The 25,318-nt window shown below is 27.6% G+C and overlaps 3 protein-coding genes across 5 annotated transcripts; 1 reads left to right on the top strand and 2 right to left on the bottom strand.

Moving 5' to 3' along the window:
• Positions 1 to 13,656: 13,656 nt before the first annotated feature.
• On the top strand, positions 13,657 to 20,271 carry LOC100163733 (oligoribonuclease, mitochondrial). 3 transcript variants are annotated; one of them, XM_008184294.3, is made up of 7 exons: positions 13,657 to 14,187; positions 14,384 to 14,471; positions 15,173 to 15,258; positions 15,600 to 15,761; positions 16,638 to 16,731; positions 16,839 to 16,965; positions 18,585 to 20,271. In XM_008184294.3, the coding sequence occupies exons 3-7, from the start codon at positions 15,232 to 15,234 to the stop codon at positions 18,703 to 18,705; spliced, it is 531 nt and encodes a 176-aa protein (XP_008182516.1). In that variant the 5' UTR covers positions 13,657 to 14,187; positions 14,384 to 14,471; positions 15,173 to 15,231; the 3' UTR covers positions 18,706 to 20,271. The 3 variants fall into 3 exon arrangements, with proteins under 3 accessions (XP_008182516.1, XP_016659401.1, XP_001950486.2); XM_016803912.2 differs by having other exon boundaries at positions 13,663 to 14,187; positions 15,173 to 15,263; XM_001950451.5 differs by having other exon boundaries at positions 13,664 to 14,029; positions 15,173 to 15,263.
• LOC100165770 (succinate dehydrogenase cytochrome b560 subunit, mitochondrial-like) lies at positions 20,012 to 24,763 on the bottom strand. The gene is given in 5 exon segments (NM_001162201.2): positions 20,012 to 20,435; positions 20,501 to 20,637; positions 21,441 to 21,646; positions 22,336 to 22,389; positions 24,547 to 24,763. Coding segments are annotated over 5 exon segments (528 nt in total). The 5' UTR covers positions 24,567 to 24,763; the 3' UTR covers positions 20,012 to 20,324.
• On the bottom strand, positions 22,696 to 24,540 carry LOC103309281 (peptide-N(4)-(N-acetyl-beta-glucosaminyl)asparagine amidase). Its single transcript, XM_008184295.2, has one exon. It carries the CDS (start codon positions 24,465 to 24,467, stop codon positions 22,737 to 22,739), a length of 1,731 nt encoding a protein of 576 aa, XP_008182517.1. The 5' UTR covers positions 24,468 to 24,540; the 3' UTR covers positions 22,696 to 22,736.
• Positions 24,764 to 25,318: the final 555 nt, after the last annotated feature.

The raw sequence follows: 25,318 nt of genomic DNA, 5'->3' as shown, positions 1-25,318 counted from the left end.
AACTGTTTTAAAACTTGTATAATTCTAAAGGCATGTGAAATTCATGGGAAACGTGTGAAAATTCACGGGAATCATACAGAATTATTGTGGTAATGAATAATTATAGTTTACACATTGGAAAAAGAATGGTGTAGTTACTTCATTTAAGTATTAAAGTTTTTTTTCTTAATCCATTCCAAAAAAGCATTTCAATCATCTAAAAATATAAAAAATAAAGTTTAGTTTGGATGTGCATATATTATGTACCTGAATGGACAGAGTTGTTGGTATTCTAGTGGAATCGAACGGTCCCATTATAATTCTATAGGTATGATTTTAGTGATTTTACATTAATACAAAAAAAAAAATAAACAAATAACTAACATTTTAGTAAACAGTGAGGTCTCTTAAATAATAATGTAATAAAATTATTCATGAACTTGAGTTACTCCTATTTAAAGTTCTTATTTTTAAGTTCATATTTTCAATAGTCAACATTTCTTATGATTTAATTATAAAATCATTAGAATATTATTTTTTTTTCAAAATTTTGAATTACTTTATTTCGTTTTACTACGTGGATGACAGATAATTAGAATATATTTTACTGTTTTAGTTCTTACGAATTTAATATTATTTTTTTTTTCAGGAAATTTGAATTATTTTTAACTATATTTGACCGAGTCATGTTGTCACACATTTTTGTTTCGTCGATTTCACTCATCATACTTTGGTTTAATTTAATAATGGTAAGAAAATATCAGAATACTTAACAATACATTTGATTACATTATTTTTATAAATTAAATTTTATATACAAAACTAATAGGCATGTTCAAAGAATGTAATGTAAATTTTATTATTATAATATTATGTTTCCCCTAAAATTGATTCAGATTATTTTATTTAGGTTAGCGATATTATTATAAATTATTAATATTCACCAATATGATGTAGGTACTTTTAAATAGAACTTTACAAGTTTTAATTTTTTTCCTTAACATCTTTTTACAATTTACTAAACAAACTACAATATTAATTATTATTAGTTCATGCATTTTTTTTTATTCTTTTTTGAATAATGAGTGATAGACTGCTATGAGTGAACACATTTTGTAAGGACATAATAGTATGCTGTGTGGCAAGGGCGGAAATTGCCTTCCCGCAAGAGCCACACATATTATTTTTTGTCACGCTTCTGCATTCATCGATCACGACAAAGGTAATGCAGGGATCTATGCATAAACTAGACCATAATTCTACGACAACAATATTTCACGAAAGAAAAGATTTGGTTTTATTTATTTTAAGCGTGACGTATGGAGGTTATACTTAATATGAATAAAAGATGTGACTAAAAGTTTCTGTTTTGTAAGGACCGTGGTATAGATATTAAATTTCAGTGCCTGGTTGTGCAGGGGATACGCTCGAAATATGTGCGCCCAACACTTTTGGGGATTTCCATTTTACCACCAGGCACTATTAGGGATTACCACTTTACCTCCCGCTGAACGGAAAAAAGACGCTTTCCAACGCTTCAACTGCTATCGGAAACCAAACTTTAGGTGCAGGCGTGACAAAAAATATTAATAAGGTGGTTTTAGTAATGGATTTAAGATGTCTATTTAAATTAATAAAATATACCATTCAAATGTACCTATATCTATGTTTAACTATTAAAAATTTTCTTGTAATCATCACTATACAAAATAAAGAAATGATAATAAATTCAAAAAAGTTGTCTTGTGCTGAGTAGTTGTAAACAAAGTTATAAAATTATAATTTAACTGGAATAAAATGATTTTAGAGTTTTATCAATGATGGTACATTTGCTATTTCTGGCGATACGACACTAAAAACGATTGTAGCAATTCCTCCATTCTTGTTTCAAATATTTATGGCGTGTTATTTATTTGAAGACATACACAACCAAGTAATTTGAATTTTTTTATTTTTTAGTGTGATTTAGAGATTTGCATTGTATTTAATAACACAAATTTACAATTGAATATGAACAAATAAATAAATTAAGTAGATACCTATCACCTGATAAGATTTGTTATGTAATGTTATAATATTAGTATATTATATATTTATAAACTAAAAATACTAACTTTATAAATATTATGCATCATTAGATAATAATTCTTATCATATTGTATATTATATAACTAATACACATTGTATTGTATGTAAATTATCTGCATACTTTATAAAGTATTAATATTATTCTGATAATTTTCCACGCTTTCTATAATCAATAAAAGCTTGAATAAGAATATAAGAGCAACATATACGTCATAAATAATTTCAATTATTTCTGATATTTTAAATTCAACAGAGTTGAGATTTGTATTAAATAGTTCATTAAGTAGTTATCTTATAAGACTTATTAGTTATCATATAATGTACTTAATAATACATATAATAATAAATATAGCAGAGCCACACTGCACTTCCCTACTTTTATTTAAGATTAATTATGGTTTTTATTTGAAACGGGGTCATATATTAAGTGGCAGTGATAAGTAATTTTTACTTATTTAGTACTCTCCTTAGTTCTAAGCAAATGTTAAGATATTTGGTTGAAAATTGGTTTTGACTCGTCAGAATGACACCAATTGACATTACCTATATTTTATTATAATTTGAATGAATCGAAACGGACTTGATTTATTTACATAAATATAAAACCAAAACAGTAAGCTGAATTTAATTTTTAAAGAATCAAAAAAATCAAAATTGGAATTTTGGTTTTTGAAAAACTAAAGAGAAACCGAAATCGAAATTTTAATTTATCCAAGAACTGAACCGTAACCGGGACCGTAAAATGTAAAAATCATTGACTATTTGGAAGTTTAAGTTTTTTATAGACTAAACAGCTATTATAATTGGATGAAAGCTGTAACTGTAATTAAATATTTAATATTTACCTAGTGTAGTATGATCATAGAAATGAATGTGGATGATCAAATAAGAAAGTGTGGTCTTACAGATAAATTCTTTAGATGTTATAATTGTCAATTGACATAAATTTTGAGGTAAAACTGTAAAAATTACTCACGCCTAGTGGTGGTTTTAGTGACATTGGTGTGTGAGAGTTTTGGTGTTGTTTGGAAGTGTGCTTTTATCTGAGTCAATCTTATGTAACGAGAACTGAGTACCGATTTAAACTTTTGAATATTTTTTGTTTCTTATCCATCACCTTGGGCGAATGCTAAGATGATGGTAGATTTTTTTCTTGGAGTTGAATTTGTATTTATAATACCACAATTATTGGACAAATTATTGGGCCGCCTTTAAAACTGCAGATAAAACTAATCATAAGAAATCGATAACAGAACGCGCGTAAAATCCATGTGTTCATCGTGATGATTATCGTTAGAATGAATACCAATGTTTTAATAAATATTATGTATCATTGGATTCTAATCACATATATCTTATAAAAACAATAAAAAATATGTAGTAGGTATGTAAGTTGTCTCTACATACTTTGTTAAGTATAAAATTCTATTGATTCTCTACGTTTTCCTTAAACAATAAAAACATGCAGTAAAAAATTGTTCAGGATTCAACGAATTATTAAGACACAGGTTTTTAATGAATACTTTTATATCTTGCCTATTACTTTTAGAAAGATTCAATAGTATATGCATTGTACAGCAGTAATTGGACCGAAATGGACATGAAGTGTAAAAGATTGATATTATTAACAATGCAATTGAATAATGCTAATCAGAAAAAGTTAAGATTTACTAGAACAAAAATTGTCAACTTGGAAATGTTTTTTAAAGTACGTATTATTAGAATAATATTATTGCTAAACTAAAATTATAAAATCATAGTCAAATACATTTATGGAATTCATATTCTAAAATTCATATTTATAATTTATACCTACCTATGAAAACATAATAATACATTTTATACCATGAAGTGCTATTAGTGAATAGCACTAATCATCAAGCCAATCATGACCAATGACCAATAATTGTATTATTCCTCCATTGTGCTTATTGTAATTATTTTTTTATACAGATTGTACAAATAAAACAAATATGACAAAAAAAAAATACATTTTATATTTAAGATATCGATACAAAATAATCAAATATCTCGTTCTGCGCCATTGCTAATAGGTTTTTAGCGTACCTATGTCGTAATTGTGCAGATTACTCGAATTCTAATGGTTGTGTTAAGTTGAACTCAATGATAAATTATTGCGTAAAGTAAACGGCATACACGATGAAAAATGATTCTGAGACTGTCGGTCATCCTATATTATAAAACCTATACTTATTATTACTTCTATGGATATTTTATCATATAATTCATATACAATTATACTATACTATAATAATATTTTATATTAGGTACTATTCAATAATATTAATATTTTATATAGTAGTTAATATTAAATAATAATTTATCTAATAGTAATGCTGTTTAGAACTGCAAAGTATATAAATTATATACCTTTATATTTTAATATGTAAAAAATTAAAAAAAAAAAATGATTTATAATTTAAATTTAATGAAAATTTCAGTAGGTAATACTTATGAAAAATCATGTATTCAATTTTGAAGGTAGGTACCTATAAAAATCAAACTTTAATCTTTGATTTAAGTGCTTTTAATTAAATAATATTGGTATGTGATATTGATTTTGTCGAATTTTGTAAATATTTAACTTTAGACGCATATAATAATATAAAATGTGACTAAACACGTCACACATCTGCATAGGAAAACAAATATAATTCAGTGCTCCGTTTAGAATCTAAAATGTCTTAAGCCTCATTTACTACAGTCGAATAATTTCACACAATGTTAGATTATTCGTTATTTTTTTTACTTATTTTAAGTACCTGCAATACCTATTAACCAAATATTTTTGTTTTTTAGTATTTAAGTTTTATGAATGAATAATATTTTATCATTAATGTTTTATTTTTTTATTTTGTTACTTACAGACAATGGGCCATTGCTACACAGTTGTATCGGTTTTAATGAATTATATAAATGCAAAGAATGTTTAATTTTTGTTCATGTTTTTTTTTTTCAAATTTAAATTATTTTTAGATTATTTCAAATCATTATAAAATTATAACAACAAGACTTACGGTAATATTGTTTAATATAACAATTGATGCACATTTATGATAGTAGATAGGTACTATTAATTATCAAAATTTAATTTTTATTAGTAGGTACCTAATGACCTGGTCACCAGGATGGGTTTTCTTAATAATTTATTTGAAATAATCTTTCAGTTCACCCTTCAAAACGTAAATGGACCTACGGTTTAATATACAATAAATTGTTTTGAATTACAAACTTCTTTTACTGTGCGTGATTTAGGCGTTCTGGTGAGATCTCATTAGACATTCAAGGCGCATATGCTATATATACATATAAAAAGTGGTCAGACACTAAAATTAATTTAAAAAATACAAACATCTGCACCGGGAAACCAATATACATTCAGCACTCCATTCAGAACCTGAAATTTCTTAAGCCTTGTTTTCTACAATGAAATAATTTCACGACCTATGCCAAAATGTTAAATAATTAATTGTTTCTTTTACATATATAGGTATTAGGTACCTACAATAATAACCTAATATTATGATTATTTAGTATATAAGTATTATAGCTGAATAATATTTCATCATCACGTATGTGTTAGATACTTAAATGGAATAGAATGAAACGTCCACCAAACTTAAAAAAATTAAGAATTCAATTCAATCGTTCCTCATCCCCGCGAACTACACCACAAGAAAACAAAAGACCACCTTCAACCGCAATCAATTGTTGTATATGAAAATAATACAATAGAACAGAAGACAAATAAAGTAACTTAGTATGTATATAGGTAATTATTTATGTTGAAAAATAAAAACTATAGTTTAATACAAAGTTATTTATTTTAAGAAATCTTTCAGTAAAAAATGTGTGGACTAACTTGCACCGATCTATTATAATTCCATGACTTTAAATTTAAAAACAGATATTTATGTAAATAGGTGTTTTAATGTTAAATAATTTATACTCGAATGGTTATTCTCGTTATGTATTTCATAATGTACCTATAGTGTATATTTATAAGACCTATATTATAATCTATGTAATATACTAATATCAAAAATCTTTTTTTCTTTCTCTATTTTTAACTGTGCCTCTAGATAGGTTAGATTAGGTTAGGTTAGGTTATTATAATAAGATTTAAATTTTGAACGAATTTCATATAATTATTAAAAAAAATGAAATACGCTTAATTCGAATTACACTTACTTAATATACGATAATCTATATACACGTTATTACACGTTGTTGTTATAAAGACGACTAAAGTCACACCTCACATACCTACCTCGAACTCAGTTCGATGCTTTTCAAGCATCCCATGTTAAAGTAAATATACATTTTTTATACTGAAGCTAAGCCAATAACCTAGTAAAAATAAAAATTTTTGAAAAATATATATTATTCTAACTAGTACTTACTTATTAATTTTTTGTAACTTATTTTTTTACGTTGTTCAATATTTCAAATCTCAGTAATAGATTTATGTTAACGCGGCGCAATAGATAGGCAATTCAGGTACATTTATCACCGCATGCGGTAGTTTTTTCGAAAATACTATATTTGATAAAACTATCATCTTATCCTTATGTACGAAAACAACTACTGTCCCCTTAAAAATGAATAAGAAATAAATAATAACGCAGTAGTTTCGAGAAATATAACTTTTTCTTGTTGTTATATTTATTTTAATAAATCGACAAATCGAAAACAATTGGTAGATTACATGATAGTATATCCGACATCTGGTGTACCTCAGGGCGGGTTATTCTTTCACCGTTATTGTTTTCTCTATACCTATTACCTATGTAAATAGTGCGGCCTCTGTTATATGTCACATACGCCTTCTTATATTTGCCGATGACATGAAACTCTTTATGCGTATTCACAATGAAAATGATGCTAGTCTTCTCCAATCAGACGTTAACCGGTCAGATATATATTGGCCTATTATTGCAACAGGTATACACAGTGCCAGATTGGGAAGAAATTACTTACCGGGCTGCTGTCCATCTATAGACCGGCTCAAATAACTGATTCCAAATTTCATCGAACTGGCCCAAATCTTTCGAATTTTTAACGGCCCAGTACCTATATTTGCATAATATATACGTAAATAATACCTAAATTATATATGATTAAATAAATAGATATATTTATTTATATTGAACCATATACATTGTTTTTGACATTACTCCATAAGTAGGTAATGCATTTGTTTAGATTAATTTTTAGTATAAATGCATTATTATAGTAAAAAGAAGAGTGAGCATGTGTCCATTGGTGCAACTAGGGATATGATAAGGGACTTGTGCATCCCTAAAAAATAAAATATTTTTTCCATTATATTTTGAAGTAAAAATTATCAATAAATACAAAAATGTTGTAGGTACTATACCTATATATATTATATAATGAGGAATAAAATATGTAGGTACTTTGCTATTATGTTGCTAGCTATAACATAATATCATGAAATAATCTTTAGCTTATTTAATGTGTTGTACAGAACAGGTCACAACTACGGAGTTATTACCTATTTGTGTAACAATAGTCATAATATTATTTATTGCATTATAAGTTGGCGAAATAACTTTGAACAAAAAATAATGACATTATTTATTTCTCATTTTTTAGAGAACGCTGCCACCGGCTGATTACAATAATATTGTAATTTACATAGATCGGTAAAGCGAAAACTGCACTGCTCTCTCGTATAACATTTTTCGTTATTTATACATCAATATAACATATTTTAATATAAATAAATAAATATCGAATTTAACGTTGAATAGGTTTTAATTTCAAATTTTTAATTTTGTGGCAGCACGGCATTTGCACATTTTCGGCTTACTATAGCCTTGAATTTTAGTGTGTTTCAGCCTCTGAAAAGGCGATCTAGGCTGCTGGCGCCGAGGGACTTGTATTTGTCACATACATGATACGGTCCGTCAACATCCGACGGCCCGTGATCGTGAATGATTATATCTGATTGTTTTTCTTTCATAAACACATTTATTTATTAATTAAAGTTCAAAATGTATAACAGTGTATGCGGGAATATTTACATCCGGGCCGTGCCAAGCCAACCGCTTGAATAAGCTGACCACGACGTGTGGTATCGGGCCTGTATAGGTTACAGGATACTGTAGTAGATACATACAACATAGCAAATTCACGTTCAGCAGAACTAATTTCGTGTTTTTAACTTTAATATGTTATACATACTTTTGCATATAACATATGGTTGAGATCATTATTTGATTATATTAATATTTAATTGTAATTTACAATAACATCAAACTATATCACAATTTACAGTATAATAAAACTCTTGTTATGTGATTAATGCTTATGATATTTGAATAAAATATTAATTTAAACGGATACTAAAAAAGAGTATTTTGAAAATATTGTAAAACTTAAAGTTAAGAACATAACCTGTGTCCATATGTTGGCTATTTTATGCTATTTTAATTTGTATGTAAGTTATGTAATTTCGTAACAATGCGAATATAGGGACAGGAGTAATGTTTTTAGCAATACATTTATTAGTAAAGGAAAAAACGAGCATGAGCATGCTGTTAAATCCCTCTATATATTCTCGTATTTAATTTTATTAACTGACACAATTTGAATTAACATGTGTTCCGGACGTAGAAAGCATATAAAATCTCGTTTCCAAGTAAATGGTGAGTTAGTATTAAACTATAATTTATTTATATTTAATCTCGAGTTATTGTCTGTGTAACGAATCAATTATAATTTCATAAAACTTTCGTACCTACTATAAATAATGTCTTCAATAACAATGAATCGCATGAATTTGAACAAAGGATATAACGCTATAACGCGGCAAGTCCATCGACTAGGCTGTACGTTTCGATGCCAAATATATCGTCAATGATACCTGAAACCACGACAGTTCCAACCAGGTTTAAAACCCTACCCGAACTCAATTATGTAGCTGTGCCGGTCATTTGTAAGGATTTGCAGGATACGGATGCTGCAGTTATGGATAAAGTGGTAACCCCGAACGCGGTCATCCCTATGAGCCGATCTTTTGTCATGTCTTCGACAATATCATTGAACGACATGAATTTGGACGTGGCCGAGAGTCGTGCGAGCTATTACGCTGAAAGTCGACTGACCTAAGTCTTTTTTTCCATGCCAAATATTATGTTAAATACACCCGAAACGGTAATTCAAGTGCCGTCTTCCACGACTAGTCCCAATGGAGTTGAAGAACCTGACCAGAGTCAATGTGGTGATGCCGGTCATCTGTGTAAAACTGCAGGAAACAGATGCTGCAATAACGAACCAGGTGGTAACCACGAACAAGGTCAAAACTATAAGAGCCGGTCATTTTGGAAACGCACCAAAAAATTCATCAGGCGATTATTGTGCTGCGCGTAGTTCCCAGCAATTGCTGTGCCGCCTTTGTAGATGCTCCTACATAGTTATAAGTTAATAAACCTACCGTATAGCCCGGTATAGGTACAATATGTACAACAATAACTTTTTTAATTATTTTGATGCTCTGTCAAAAATGTATGATGTGTATAAAATTTATAAAATTTATAAAATGTGTAAAATGTATAAAATGTATAAAATATATAAAATTTATAAAATGTTTGAAATAATTGTACAACATTTCGAAGTAAAATGCTAAAATAAAATGTTTAAAATATAATAATTTGTATCACCTACATATTATTATTAAATTATTTATGTTAGAGGTAAATTATTATGTATGAGTAACACTTTTGATAAATATTCCTGTATATGTATAAAAATATTTGAAATAATTATAGGTACCTACTGTAATTAATATTGTATTAATTTAGCACAAATATATGTTTTCATTGAATAATTCGATTGGTTTTTTTTTTGTGCTATATTATTTATTAGTAATCGCCAAAATACTATGTAAAATTAATGTGTGAAAATCAATTGACTAGTAATTTCGGTATTTTTGTAACTGCTTTAAAAAACATTTATATGAGTGACCTAAAATTGAATTTAAGATTTTTGACTGCGGAACTTTTTTGTCCATTTTATAAAGTTTATTTACAAAATAATTTTCAAATTTTCATGATTTAGATGAATTTCAACAACTTATGAAGAACTTTGTATTACAATTCTAAATTTTGAGCTTATTTATCACGTGAAAAGTTTTCATCGACATTTATAAGAAAAAAAAAACTAAAAAGTTGAAAATTGAGAATATCTATAATTAGGAATTTCAAAAAGAGACAAAATATATTGAACATTTTATCATGTATGGAAAATGGTCATGTAAGTGTAGAGGAAAATCATTATTTTATTAGTTTTTGAGTTACACCTATATAACTATGCTTTAACTATCGTACATTTTTCATATTCTATATCAATATATTTAAATTTGAATTATGAATATGTTCTATTTTTACACTTTTTGTTAATTAATTTCTAAGTAAAAAGATAAAAATCAGAAAAATTTAACTGTCAAAACATAGATAATTTAATGACGAATTCAAATCTACTTTCAAAATTAATTATACTGGGCGTACTGGTGTAGTGATTGAAGTAGTGAGCTATGTTTTCGACCGAAAATGAATCACACTCCAGTCCTCTTATCTAAAGTTTAATAATACTTACCTAGGTGAATTCATTCTAATGTTAAAAGTAATTACACGGGGTTAATTCTAGTGTTCTACTAAACATACATATTTCATCTGGTATGTTTAGTGGCATAGACATGATTTCTGATAGAGGGGAATCAAAAACAAAAAAACGATATAGCGAAATGGGGGAGGGGGGAATTGGAAAACCCCCTATCCTCTCAATACTTTTATTTTAGGTAGTAAAATATTTAAAAATAAGGAACAATGAATATAATTTGAATTGATTCAAAATTCACAATAAACACATTACGGAAGATTATCCACTCCAAAACCAATGGGAGGGGATCTGACCCTCACTTTAATACTAAGACAGGCACTCTACCATAATTGGATTTAAAAGAGTCTACAACTCATTAGTTACTGAGATCAGAAAGTAAACAAATAATTCGTTTTGAAAAAAAGGGTTAGTAAGCTAACCTATTAGGTACTTAGGTACGTTAATTTAGCGTCATTAATTTCCGCAATTAGCGACTCAATTTTTTCAGCTGTATATGTTTTTTACCAGACTTATCCAAATAATATTTATTCATTTTTTGGTAAAAATCAGTTTTTTCATCAAACCCATCTATTATAACATAGAACAATAATAGATTATAGATTATAAAGAGGTAGGTACGTATAATAAAAACCTTGAAATAGAATGTGATCGAATGATCCACACAGCAACTATATACACTGCTTTAACATCAAGGTACCTTGTACGTATTAATAAAATGCTGATATGACATTATAGTTATGACTTTTATCAAAACCAATGACTATCATCTACGCACTTCAGATAGTCTGAAAATTAGGCAGGTATAATAGTCATATACAAAGACAGATAATACAGAATACAGATAATATTTATTGTATTTGACATCGGCACGTGGTTAATGGATATAAATATAGGTAATCAAACTATAAAAACGTGTGCGATAAATGTAGTATTTCAGTATAGGCACACAAAGTGAACGAAGAGTTGGTAAATAAAATTACGCGATGTTAAATTGGAGTGACCACTTCATGAAAAAGTGACAATTTTGTGAAATATTTTTTAATTTCACGAAGTGTAAAATATCTGTTTCCATTTCATTCGAGTTGGTTATTTTTAAAGTTAATTAAAATCGTTCCAATACAAAGCTGCAGTTATATGTTAGTTATACTTAATTGATATTTTTACATTTATTAATCACATTGAATGAATAATAGATTTTAATAGATTTAAAATTTTATATAAATTTTATATTCCCATACAACAGACATATTAATTTAAAATCTATCAGAAATAACACTAATTTAACTTTTTTCGTAATCTTCTAACTCACATAAATTTAATGTCCTATTCAATAATTATATGTGAACGTTAATACGGTTTCTGTTGAACTTCATCAGTCTTACAACAATATTAGATAATTGATTTATGACAAAAATATTTTTAAACGTAACTACATCACGCGACCGTGTAACTGACCCAATAAAACGGAATGTTAAAAAAACGAAATTTATATTATTATCTACACATAAAGACATAAAAGACATATTGTTGAATTTTAATTTAAATTTTTTTTTTTAAATTTTAAATCTATTTGTATATTATAAAAAATATAAAAAGATTACTATTTTGGTATAAATAATAGAATTACTTTTTTCGATTTCAATATCAATTTTGAATCTTTAGAAAAAAAATTTGATTCTGATCACTGGATTTCATAAATGATTTTTAAAGATTTTGATCGATATTTCATATAGATTTCAAGCCATGTATATTTCTGACTGTTTCATCTGATGCTTCTCAAATTATATTATTATAAAAATCACTATCAAAAATGACAATATTAAGTAACCAATCCAAACTTTTGAAGCATAGTGAAATATATTAACCAAATTAAATTATTATAAAAATATTACCTGTACAATACATTTTCTTATTTAGTTTAAAATATAAAATACACACATTATAATTGTATAGGTCACATATCGATTCAGATTCATAGAGGTACACAAAACACCTATAATTATACAGCAGCTTCCATGGTTTATTAAAAATTTTAAATAAAAATAATTTTACATTAACGAATTAGATAATATACACACATGTTAACATATATATACTATAATTATTGTATGTTTATATAAGTGATTAAATAACTAATACATGTTCAACTTTTTAAGTAGGCATTTTTGAATTTGTTTTTAATTTTTTATAAGATACATAAATAAAATAATAATATGTAAAACTAGTACTTAATCATATTACTTTTTAATGCCAATTGTTATTAAAAACTCAACGTCTAATAATTAGAAGTCTTTTTATTACATAAATATAATATTAATCTAACCAATTTTTATAATTTCACCAAATGTAACATTGGTATATTATATAGGTAGGTATTAATAATATTTTCTCTTATAATTAATATTAAATTAAATTTGTTTTCTTCTTTTTTCTTTTACTTTATTATGTTGTAATATGACATAACATAAACTTATATTTTTATTTTATTTTTAGTTCATTTTTAATATGAGCTCAGATCATTCGAATTCAAACATGTGCTTATTGGACGAGCTTGAAACTTGATTATAAATGTCTATATTGTATTTCTCGTTTGTTGCAATAAATTTTAATTTTAATTAAGTGTATGATGTAATATACTAATATATGATTGCATTTAATAGTTTTGGATTCCCGCCATAAAATTATCACAGTTTATCATAGTTTATTTTGTAAACATTCACCTCTTAGATAAGAGAATTTCGGCCATTTTGTCGGCTTCATAATAATCATTACATTGTAGAAGTCGTGGTTACATTAGGAAATAGATAGATAAGAATTTAATGTTTACTTTACTTTATTCTGTGCTTTTATATTGTATTGCACAATATATTATATTATATTATTACTCTATGTATTGCACTATTGCCGCAGATTATAATATTAAACAATAATCATATAATCTGTGGTATTGCTTATAACCGTTGTCCGTTACGGCTTTAGTGCTTTAGCTAAACTTTAGCTTAAGCCGGGACTAAACATGCATATAACTAAGAGATTATCTTGCCGCAATATTTCTAGTTCGGAGACTCAAAAATATTATTGATAAGGCCCATCGTTTCGACGAGGGGATCGTATCATTTCCATGGACATAAACATGTTATATGTCTATGATATGACCATTTCGTATTCTGTGCTGTGGCCTGTGACCTGTATAATATCTTAATTGGTTCTTTGATTAAAGAATAGGGCTACTGACTATATACTGCCTATTAGCCACCGTGTTCCAAGCTAACTTCAATTGTTAAAACTCATTACGGTAAATAGCTTGAATTTTCATTTTATCAATAATATTGGACACCGGCTTTAAATTTAAAAAAAAATCTATTTATTTCACAGTTCACTGTATTTTATTCTTTGTTCACTCTGTACTTTGTATTTTGTTCATTCTTCATATTTCATAATAATATTATATAGGTAGTATTCATAAAAAAAAAATAATACGTATATAGTATAATGCATTGGTACTATATGTAAACCATAAGTGATAAATTATCATCGTGAATCTTATTGTTTATAAGTGCAATTTAAAGATTGTTTTACAAATTTTGTTCCAATTAAACTAGTATTACATTTTATGTGACATATTAAATTTGTTATTTTTATTTTTTAGTGCCAAGTAGAGCAAATTTGTTGTTGAACTAATTTGATAACTTTATGAATACTTTAAAGTTCAATAATTTAATCAACCAATTGAAAACGTAAGTGATGTATAACTTATTTTTTGTTACTTTATTATATCTACAGAATTTTAAAGCTATAAACTAGTTTAGGTATAGATCAGTTTATTGACTAATTTTAATGGTACCAAAGCAGTCCGGGCCCCAATTGCTTCTCCCCGTGTACGCCACTGTATTACAACATCAGTATAATTTTAATTTTATACAAACCTTACACTTTTCCTACCCACAAATTAATTGATAGGTACAAAATCCTTAAAGTTGTTTAGGAAGCTATATTTTTGGATACCTATTACTAAAATTATCTTAAGTACATTAAATAGATGATTAAACCGTGAAATTCATTTTATGAAAATGTACTTAATTTATTAAATTTTTTAATCAGAAGAATTGTTCAAAATAATATGGATATTCTGTTCATAGAAATATCGGTTTTATACTTAGATTGTATTTTTAGTTTACATAAACCACAACATAGGTCTTCGTGAAATATGTGAGGCCTTATTTTTCAATAATCATATTTTTTTAATATTAATTTTAATGTATTGACGGGGGTCAGGGACAAACGCAATTAGACATAAATTGCTATAAGATGAGTAATTGTGTTTTCCCATTCAGTTTATCTGTATAATTTATAACTTTTATTCTTAATAGTTGATACTGATTAAAATATAAAATACCTACCATATCAATTCATAATTGTGTATTATACTTTATTTCAGAATAAGTAGTTTAAATTTTAGAAGAAAAATGAGCACTGAAATAAATCCAACGATGAACAATGAACACAATATTGTATGGTTTGATGGTGAGGTATGTAATTATTATTGACTCTACTTACTTAAATTAATCAAATAATAACACATATATGGGAATTTTTTGAGCATGCTCAAACCATTTTTATGTTTAAATTAAGCATACATTCCAATTCTGATGTATGAAATTTTTATGTGTAATTAAAGACTATATTTTCAAATACTTAGATTTTTCACAGCGTTTGGCAATACCAACATTGGGTTTTCAAATGAGAACCTACATGTTTTAATGCAAATACGTTAAATTTAAACCTACCTACTGAAATGATTTACTATGCGTTAATCAATGATTATGTAAACCTATTCAAACTAAATTGTATTTATCGATTTTCAGATGACTGGATTAGACTGTAATCACCATACCTTGATCGAAGCAGCTATTATTATAACCGATAAAAATTTAAAAGTTTTAGCTGAGAGTCCAAATATTATAATACATCAATCAGATAAAGTATTAGAAAACATGGAAGAATGGTCCAAAAAGCATCATGGAATTGTAAATATTTTAATACAATTTTAATTTTTTTTGTTCTCAGTAAAGCGAATCTTATAAGTTACCTACACTATACTCTGGTCAAGTTAAGAAACATAGTGGCGGCTGACTTGTGAGCAGGGGCGTGGCAATACTACATGGCAAGTATACAAATAATTAACTGGATGGGGGGGTGGGACAAACGAGTGTTGCCTGACTGCGCCTCGACAAAAACTGGTCGTCGCTGACTACGACTGACTTAATTTGAACAGAGTATAAGTCCATATATTTTGTCTGGTTTTTTAAACTAAATATAATCATTAAAATTATTAAACATTTTAATATTTATTTCTCTGGAAGAGCTTATTTATATCCTAATAAGTGCCAAGATCCAAGGGTATATTTTAAGACCTCATAATATTATCTCAAATATTATCTTTAATTTTTGGTCCATTCATTGTTAACTAGTTGTTTTTATGCATATTTGTTGTATAAAATATATTTGCAAGACTGCAGTGTGTACAAATTTTCTAGATCATACCTGCTTAGTCTAGAAACAAGTGAGCATTTAATTTTATATAGACAAAATTCTACCTAAGCATTTAAATTGTCCTTGAGATTCCTATGTTCAAAATAAAAAACCTAGTCGGCGGCCAGCTAGTGCGTAAGGGCATAGCCAATACTACACGGCTAGTGTATAGATTGTTGACTTGGTGGGGGGGAAAAAAGAGTGTTGTCTGACTGCCGCTGTCGACTGTGTTTCTTAACATGAACAGAGTATATATTGATACTTGATATACTTGGTGGCTGGTTATATTATATAGTATCTATACTGAAAAACGAATTTGTCAGTTACCTAACATAACCTAACCTTTTATTTTGTGTGTATTTTTGTTTTAGAGTGGCTTGACAGAAAATGTTAGGAAGAGTAATATATCAATCGAACAAGCTGATCAAATGTTATACGAGTTTATCAAGCCATTTGCTCCTAAAGGTGATTTTGAAAATATTTAATTTGATATGTATTATTTTTGATTATTTAAATTCAACCAAGTTAATGCCAAAGTAATCATTAAATTATAACATTTATAATAATTTTAGGTGTTTGTCCGTTAGCTGGTAATTCTATTCACATGGATAGAACTTTTATTAGAAAATATATGCCAAAACTTGAAAGTCATTTAAGTTATAGATTAATAGACGTGTCTACTCTTAAAGAGTTGCTTAAGTATGTATTAAACATAATTTTAATATTAAATTTATTTGCTAAGCGTTTTACGGAGGAAGACTAGAATAAGATGACAACCAAATTCAGCTTTTAAAAACGGCCCAGAATGAGTCTCATGATTAAACGGCCACAGGCTGCACTGCACACTATTTATACTTGATTTTGAACCATGACCCATTATATACATCTGCATATCGTCCCCATTCATGCAAAATAATAAGTTAAAAAGTTTATTTTTTTGGTTTATTATTACATAGAATTCAGTTATCTACAATATGCTATATTTAACTAATTCCCCAATATTTATTTATTTATTTATTTTATTTACGGGTAAGAACCCAATTACATAAGATTTATAATTTAGTACATATAAATATTGTTAATAACATTTGGAAAAAACTAACTGCATACATACTTAATTATAATAAATTAAAAATCACAGAATATAAGTCAAATAAAAATTTTTCTTACATAAATATTAAAAGAAATAACAAAATTAAAATAAAAAAAATCAATTTGTTCATCATTAGCGATAGACATCATTCTATTTATAGGAGCAAATTATGTATAATTTGTTTAGTGTCCGTTTAAATAAAATGTAGTAATGATTTATGACCTAGTTTTAAATTGAGAAACAAAAAAATTTAAAAAAAATTTGATAGCTCAAGACAGAAAACAAATCCATTTAGTAGTTTGAACAAAAATATTATTTAAATATGTTAAATAAACAATTTAAAATGCCAACAAGGTCCATTCCATACTTTCCTAAATACGCAGAACACACTAAGTTGGTAATTCATAGAATATTGTTAAACTAACATACAAAATTGATTAAGTCCATTTTTAATCTATAAAATATTATTATTTTAACCATTATTGAACAGTTAAAATCAAATTGATTAGGGTTTTATCATTGATTATAAAAAAATTATATTTAATATTATTATAATAGTAGTAATTGTATGAAAATGAATTGATTTTGATAAATTTAGTTTGTGCCAAGTCAACAATAACATACACATAGAACACACTAATGTCTGTATGTAGTCAACTTGTGTCACATTAGACATGTTAACTATGTCTTATGTGAGTATGTAAGTCCTTGTAAACTATGTAGCTTGTACAAAATTCTTAAGGAAGAAATTTAAGTGCAACAATTGTTCAAGAAATAATATATATATTGTGTATCGATGAGTATCAGACTAAGACTTACCGTGAACACAGATACATAGGCATAAACAATGTGTTAAACAAGTTGGCAACAGTTGAGACTGTAGTGCAGCCTGTAATACTGGACGTTTATTCAAGTGAGTGGCTGTAGGATTTTGGTCTGCTTATTTTTGTCTTCATTGGTTTTATGTTTTGTAGTTTGATAACCTGAAATTTAAAGTTTCTGATACATTTAATTTTTTTGTCTTCAGATTTTTATATTATGATATAAAAGTTCAAAAGTGAGTAAATACATCTTAAAAGTCAGGTTATCAAAAATCTACAACTAATCTATCTTTAATTAACAGTTTAATTTAAAATAAATCCCATATTCCCATTTAACAAAAATGTTGGAGTTTATAAAAAATTTTAATTTACGTGTGTATTATTAATAAATGTATACATTTTAGACGTTGGAAACCCGAATTAGCTAATGAAGTTCCAATCAAATCAGGTAAGCACAGAGCTCTTGATGACATTAAAGAAAGCGTTCAAGAACTCCAATTTTACAAAAGCTACTTAAATTTATAATTTATAATGAAAAAATATTAAATTCTGTATATCCATTCAACAAGACATTACCTACATAGATTTGCAACAAAACAAGCATCAAATTATGCTAGAAAAAAAAAATAATGTTACAAGTGCATTGTAATTTCACCCTTCATTATAATTATGTAAAATTGCCATTTCTCCTCCTGCATTATAAAAATATTTACAAGGCAGAATGCATAATTTATATTGGTACTTTTCAGGTATTGCGACTACCCACCATAGTAGGTATACATGTAGACTTGGATGCACCACTCTCTCACTCGGGCAATCTAAATCGAAAACATCAATTTACTGATATTAAACCACTTCGGTCCTTTATTAGGTCTCAGAGTAATCCAATTTAACATATTAACCTTACCTCAAGAACTACCCAAGGTGGTTTTACATATAAAGTTGAGGGATATTTTTCACTTAAATTGTCTGAGCGTGTGCTGCAAACAAATGACCACACTGCGCGCGGATATAATATGTGCTTTTAAAAATTTTTTTTTTACTCAAGACTACCCTAGGTGCTAGATGGTGTTACATATCAAATCGAGAAATATTTTTTATTTATATTTTCAGAGCGAGTGAGTGGCCCCGCCGTGTCTTGAGTATATTATGTACTATGGTTGCTAGTCCCGATAACTGAAAATTAACTTAATAAAAAATATTATAAAAAAACTGCTCACCACATAAATTACCAATTAGACACAGTTTACCTATTCAGTACAATGAATATTGTTATTTGTAGGAGAATAATTAGTTATAAACAGATGCTGCCACATTATTGTCCTTGTTTATTCTCTGACTGATGTTGTAATGAAAAATATTGTTGTTCAGGCATGTTTATAAATGTTATACCTACACTTGTATACCTTATGCCCCGTCCAGACAAAAGAAAAATTTGTCAGAGAAATGTATCATTATCGATGTTTCCGATTTCCTGTCATAAGCAGTAACGTAAATATTTGTTGATGATAATGTCAGAAACATATATTACTGATCAATCTTTCTTGGTCTGGACCGTGCTTTGTAAACAGTTACACTATTAAAATACTATATTAGTATTATAGTACCGATTTTATTCTTTCTTTTCCAATATTAGTATAATCTACTTTCAACCTCCATAAAATATATTCAATAATATAATATTTATAATAAAATAACCATAGCTCACTACTCAATATTTTTCATCTACAAGGTAAATCTATGAATTATCAATATTTTTTTGTTAACAATTAACCATGATAATGTAACCCTTACGAAAAATTGGTCAGAAACAAAAAACACTGTGTGTCTAGCCCATAAACAATATTTATATTAAAAAAACTATCACGATTGTATCATAAAGAAATAAATAAGAAACAAAATGATTTTTAACATTATTATTTTTGTAATGATTTAAAAAATATGATACATATTAAATACATGCCAGTATAATGTAACTTTATTACTCATATTACTTGTTATTCTATCTGGCAAATAGATAATGAGATAACTACAATATTATAACATAAACTGTGTAATACATCAATTTGAATAAACATGTTTTATTTTAAATGAATAATTTTGTATAATAAAATGAGAAACTGAACAATTTGTTGTTTTATCATTTATGAAGTATAAGCTAAAGACAATACTGTTAGAAGTAAGCTACCGACAATCACACCATATCCGGTTGAATAAACTTGTTTGATGGTCAAACATTTACCAGCATCCCACACCTAAAGAAAACAAATAGTATTAATTTTTCAAAACTAAAATTGGTATTAAGTTCATTAAAACTCACCAAATGTCTAATACCATTACATAGGTGATAGAAGAATGGATAAGCAACTAATCCTTTAGCTGACATAATAGCGGCCGATGGTAGTTCCAACCCATGTACAAATTGCACAAATGTCGGCAAATCCGTGAAAATGAATACTGTAATAAAATAATTTAATTAATACAAAATTATCGAGTGAGAAATACCTAACTAATAAAGTTTCAAAAAATTAATAACGCTATGACGTAGATAATGTGCAACTCAATTTATAACAAAAATTGATTATTAAATTATAAATCTTTTTTGAAATCGGTTTATGCAGAGCAATTTTTACACATTTGATATTGATATAAATAACTATGCAAGAAACTATAATCTGTTCAGTGAGATAACACAACTCTACCGTGTATCTAAATCAGGCGTACCCAACCTTTTTCAACTCGCGGGCCACAAACAAAATTTATATTTATACTGCGGGCTGTATATACCGGTAGTTTTGATCAAATACACACTAAATATATTTTTAAAAATAGTTAAATATTTTTTAATTCTAAAAGCTTATTAAAATAATATTTTTTTTTTATTTTTATTTATACACAAGTTTTCTCAGTGGGGCCCAGTATTTCATATGTATATGAAAATTAAATTAAATTAAATACCTAAAATGTCCAGCTAAATAATGTGGAGAGGTTTAATTTCTCCAGCCATGAGGTCATGCACGTACAACAACATGTTCTGGTTGTCGCCTGATTGCGCTCTCTCACTGGGCAGAGTACAGTAATGATACTAACATGGGGTCACTTTTAAATTACTTTGGAAATAGGTTGATTATATTTATTTTTTAAAAACATCTACTTGCGGGGTAAGGCCACAGAAGTAAATATAATTTATTTTTGTTTTTTTGATTATCAAATATACTTACCAATAGAAAATTTAAGATAAAAAAAAACATTAGACTTACATGCTCCTAATCCAGCAGTAACACCACTCAATGCCACTCCAGTTCCACGGTGTGTAATAGATAAAATAGTTGTTAATTGAGGCTTATAAATAGCCAAGTGAGGAGACATAGGTCTATTAAGGCGGTTATTTTTGTCATCATGAGTCTCTTGTGATTTCCCCTCAACTTCTTGGACAGTTTTCACTTGCATGGTAATCATACGGTGTCTAGAAAATCAATTTTAAATAAAAATTAATTACACATTTTTTTAACATACTGGTCTAGTTTTTCAGTTTTTAACTGCATACAGCATAACGACTTATATATTTTTTTTAGTATACGTTTTCTACTTAACTTAATATTTTTAAAATATTTAAAAAATAACTACATAGTGTCTAGATGTCTTCGTAGATGTGAAAGGAATCACAGAAAAATCTAATACTCAGTGAAATGTCATATGCGTACATTGTAATTTCTACATTTTATAAAATCAAAGTATATTTTAGATTTTTAATTTTATTTTTGGAGATAAAGTTATAAATATTTTCTTTGATATAGCAATGTCCAATAGGGGTGCAGTAGGTGCAGTAACAACCAAAATACTATGTTAATTTATTACAAGTAATGTAATGTTGAAAAAAATATTGTATATCCATTGTATATTGTAATTAATATAGTTATTATTGATCATAAATTAATTTTCAAAATATAAATATTAGTATTTGTATACTAGTAATAATTTTATTTTATTGTTTTTTTTTTCTAACATTCCCCCTTGAAAACACCCTTGGCAATAACAATAACTCTACAATAGTCATAACTCATAAGTCAAAAGCTATAATTTAAGTGTTGAACCAATTTAACTAAATAATAATTAATAATACTATATTATTAAAAACATAATTTTTTTACTTACATTGTCGGTGTGTGGAAGGACATTGTTTGTCTAGCTGTGCATAGTCTGTGTACACTGAAATATTTTAGAATATTTAATTTTATAAATTTAACAATTAATAAATACTATTTTAAAATTAAGTTTTTAAATTTTATTTATTTTTTTAAATAATATATTACATAATATTTATTTGTTTATTTATTTATTTGAATTAACGGGTTTACAAACCCAATTGCATGTATAATTAGTTGACTGTGTCTTATATAGGTATTCAAAGGAAATTATACTATAATAACTGAGTAATAATGTTTTAAAAACAATAATGTTCTTAGAGAAAGATATATAGGTATTTTAAGTTGTAACACTAAAATAAAATATGTGTAAATTATAAATTATTATTATTTTATTGTTATGCTAAATTTTTATTTAAGATTAAACACAATCTGAAATGGATAGTCTTGATCTTTTATTGACTGTCTAAATATTTGAGAGTGTTGCCAGGCTGAATCCCCAGATCCTCCAGATAAAGTTGCATTTAACGTTACAAAATCAGCACCTTCCATTTGATCAACAATGACTTCTTTAATATTTTGAATAGTAGGCAGATTCACGGTTAGATTGTTTCCAATCAACTTCCATTCAACTTGACCCGTGTTGAATATAGCTGTATTATAGATTAATTTAACGTCTTGTATAACCAGACCACTTGAAGAAAAGTCAAATCGCCATTCGATTGTTGATTTCTCGCAGTGTTCTTCTCTACATAGATAAACATTTTTCCAATCTAATTCTTCTTTGCGGAATAATGAACTATAACTATACGTGCCACTTTTCCATCCTTTGTGAATGCTATTGCCATGGATATATTTATCAATAGCAGTAGAATATTTGAGCTCAAATTTTTTATTGGCTATTTCAGTCTCAGACGGGGTCCAAACAAATTTCTCAATTTGCATTTCCCCTCGAGCTAATCTCCATGTAAGAGCCCCGGACGTTCTGCCACCATAATTTTCACCAGCAGTACACGTAGGCTCAAATAACATTTCAAAACACTCCTTCAAACGTCTTGATGCAATATATTTACACCTTGATAGTGATAAATTATTTTGTCTATGCTGCGACAAACTTAAAATTGTGTTCAACAAATCGTTTTCTGAACAAAGTGTTCTTCTTTTTAAAACGTCATAACTATTTTCTACGTACCGCCAAGTAACATCTTGAACTTCTTCATTAGAGTAAGCTATAACATATGACAATTTCTTCCCCCAACCTTTTTCATATAGCAATGGTTTGTCTAAAGCAGTCTCACACGGATCACAATGAATCCATCTTTTTTGATGAACTGACCAAACTTCAGTCCATACGTGATCAGTTTTATCAACTGCCAATCTTGCTTCCCAACCAAGAGCTCTACAGAATAAAGTAAAACAGTTGGCCCATTCACCGCATCTACCCTGACGAGTAGTTAAAAGTTGTTCACAGATACCGTATCTCTTAAACTCAGTGATTGTACAACAGTTATTGCATTCATACATTTCTGAATATTTAACGTTTTCATCTATTTTTTCGTGATTTATTCCTTTAAATTTAGTGGCACTAGAGCAAAACTGGCAGATTGGTGTATCGAACCATTTAAAAAATGATTCTTTAAACCATGTCATAAGTTTTAACATCATTTTTTCGTGGTATAATGGTTCTTCATTTTTGTTGAAATTTGAAAATAACTCAATATCGTCTGGTGATAAATTGTCCAATGCTTTACTTTGCAATATTTTATCTTCAAACTTAAGTACAGCCAGTGATGTTGAACTAATTTCTTTTAAGAAACTATTTTCATTTAAATTTAATTTTTTATGTTCCGAAATTATGTTTGTAAGTTGTTGTTTGTAATTATTTAATGTACTTAGGTTTATACAATCTGGCAACACTAAAGAAATTCCATCATCTATAAACCCTATTTCAAAAAGGAATTCCATAGCCCCGGCGAAAGGCAAAAGATTATTTTGAATTACATCACCTTCCAAGTAAAGTCTTCGGAATTTTGGTTGATTTGGATGATTTATTATGTCATTGAGGAGTTGCAATAAAACATTGACAACTCGAAAACAGATATCGATACTATTGCTTTTTATATCATTTAAACTCTGAAGCATTTTGCAATAATTTTGGTTACAATAAAATTAAACTAAATTTTTGATTACGCATAAACTAATTATATTATAATTATATTACCTTCTTAAGTACAGAGCCATTATGTGAGAAAAAATTTACACTAAATACGCACTTGAACGAATAATTTATACTAGGAAAAGTGAGTTGGTGAAAACTGATTTATTTAATGATGATATTATGAAGGTGAATAGTGGATACTGAATAGTGAATAATACTGAATCGAATTCATTAGTCCATATAATTGCAACACATTATTCAGCCGAGGACGAAGATCAGCAGTGTATGTTTTGGTTAATTGGAAACTGGATATCAGCTGATAATCTTTATCATTTATTATCATTTGTCAGGGTTTACACTTTACTTACAACTGTTCGCGGCCAATTTATATTATTTTACATTCGGGTTGATGTTGGTCACTCCCATGGTCTTTTGGTAACCGCAATTTTTTTTTTTAAATGTTTGTAATAGGTAGTCCGCGAACCGGACTAATAAGATATATTATATCTTAGTCCGTGAGTAAAGTTGGAATAAGGATCTTACGAAAAGCAAATTTGGAAAATTTGCTCAGAAAATTGGACAATCAACTGACTGATCAACGTAGAGTCTAAACTATGATAGCTTGACACATGCAATTTTCATGGTATACATTCGTACAATCGTTCCGCTAGAATATGCCTATATAATCATAATTTAATATTTATGTACCTATAGATTATCACACAAGGATTTTACCATGCGGAAAACAAACATTTTTGGCGTAATTCTAGTTTGGCAACCTATGGATTTTTAACATTTTTTTTTTTCAAAATGTGTGTTTTAGGGTGCTTTATAA

Source organism: Acyrthosiphon pisum, chromosome A2 (assembly GCF_005508785.2).
Source record: "Acyrthosiphon pisum isolate AL4f chromosome A2, pea_aphid_22Mar2018_4r6ur, whole genome shotgun sequence".
NCBI classification, from domain to species: Eukaryota; Metazoa; Arthropoda; class Insecta; order Hemiptera; family Aphididae; genus Acyrthosiphon; species Acyrthosiphon pisum.
Note: the sequence above shows the minus strand (reverse complement) of the source record. Positions and strands in the feature narration are given on the sequence as shown.

What these genes read in the sequence shown, in the direction of transcription:
- LOC100163733 (XM_016803912.2), top strand. Translation starts at nt 14,428, where the DNA reads ATGAATACTTTAAAGTTCAATAATTTAATCAACCAATTGAAAAC. An exon ending in TTAATCAACCAATTGAAAAC is followed by an intron (nt 14,472 to 15,172) that starts GTAAGTGATGTA and finishes ACTTTATTTCAG; the next exon opens with AATAAGTAGTTTAAATTTTA. An exon ending in CAAGCCATTTGCTCCTAAAG is followed by an intron (nt 16,732 to 16,838) that starts GTGATTTTGAAA and finishes TAATAATTTTAG; the next exon opens with GTGTTTGTCCGTTAGCTGGT.
- LOC103309281 (XM_008184295.2), bottom strand. Translation starts at nt 24,467, where the DNA reads ATGCTTCAGAGTTTAAATGATATAAAAAGCAATAGTATCGATATCTGT.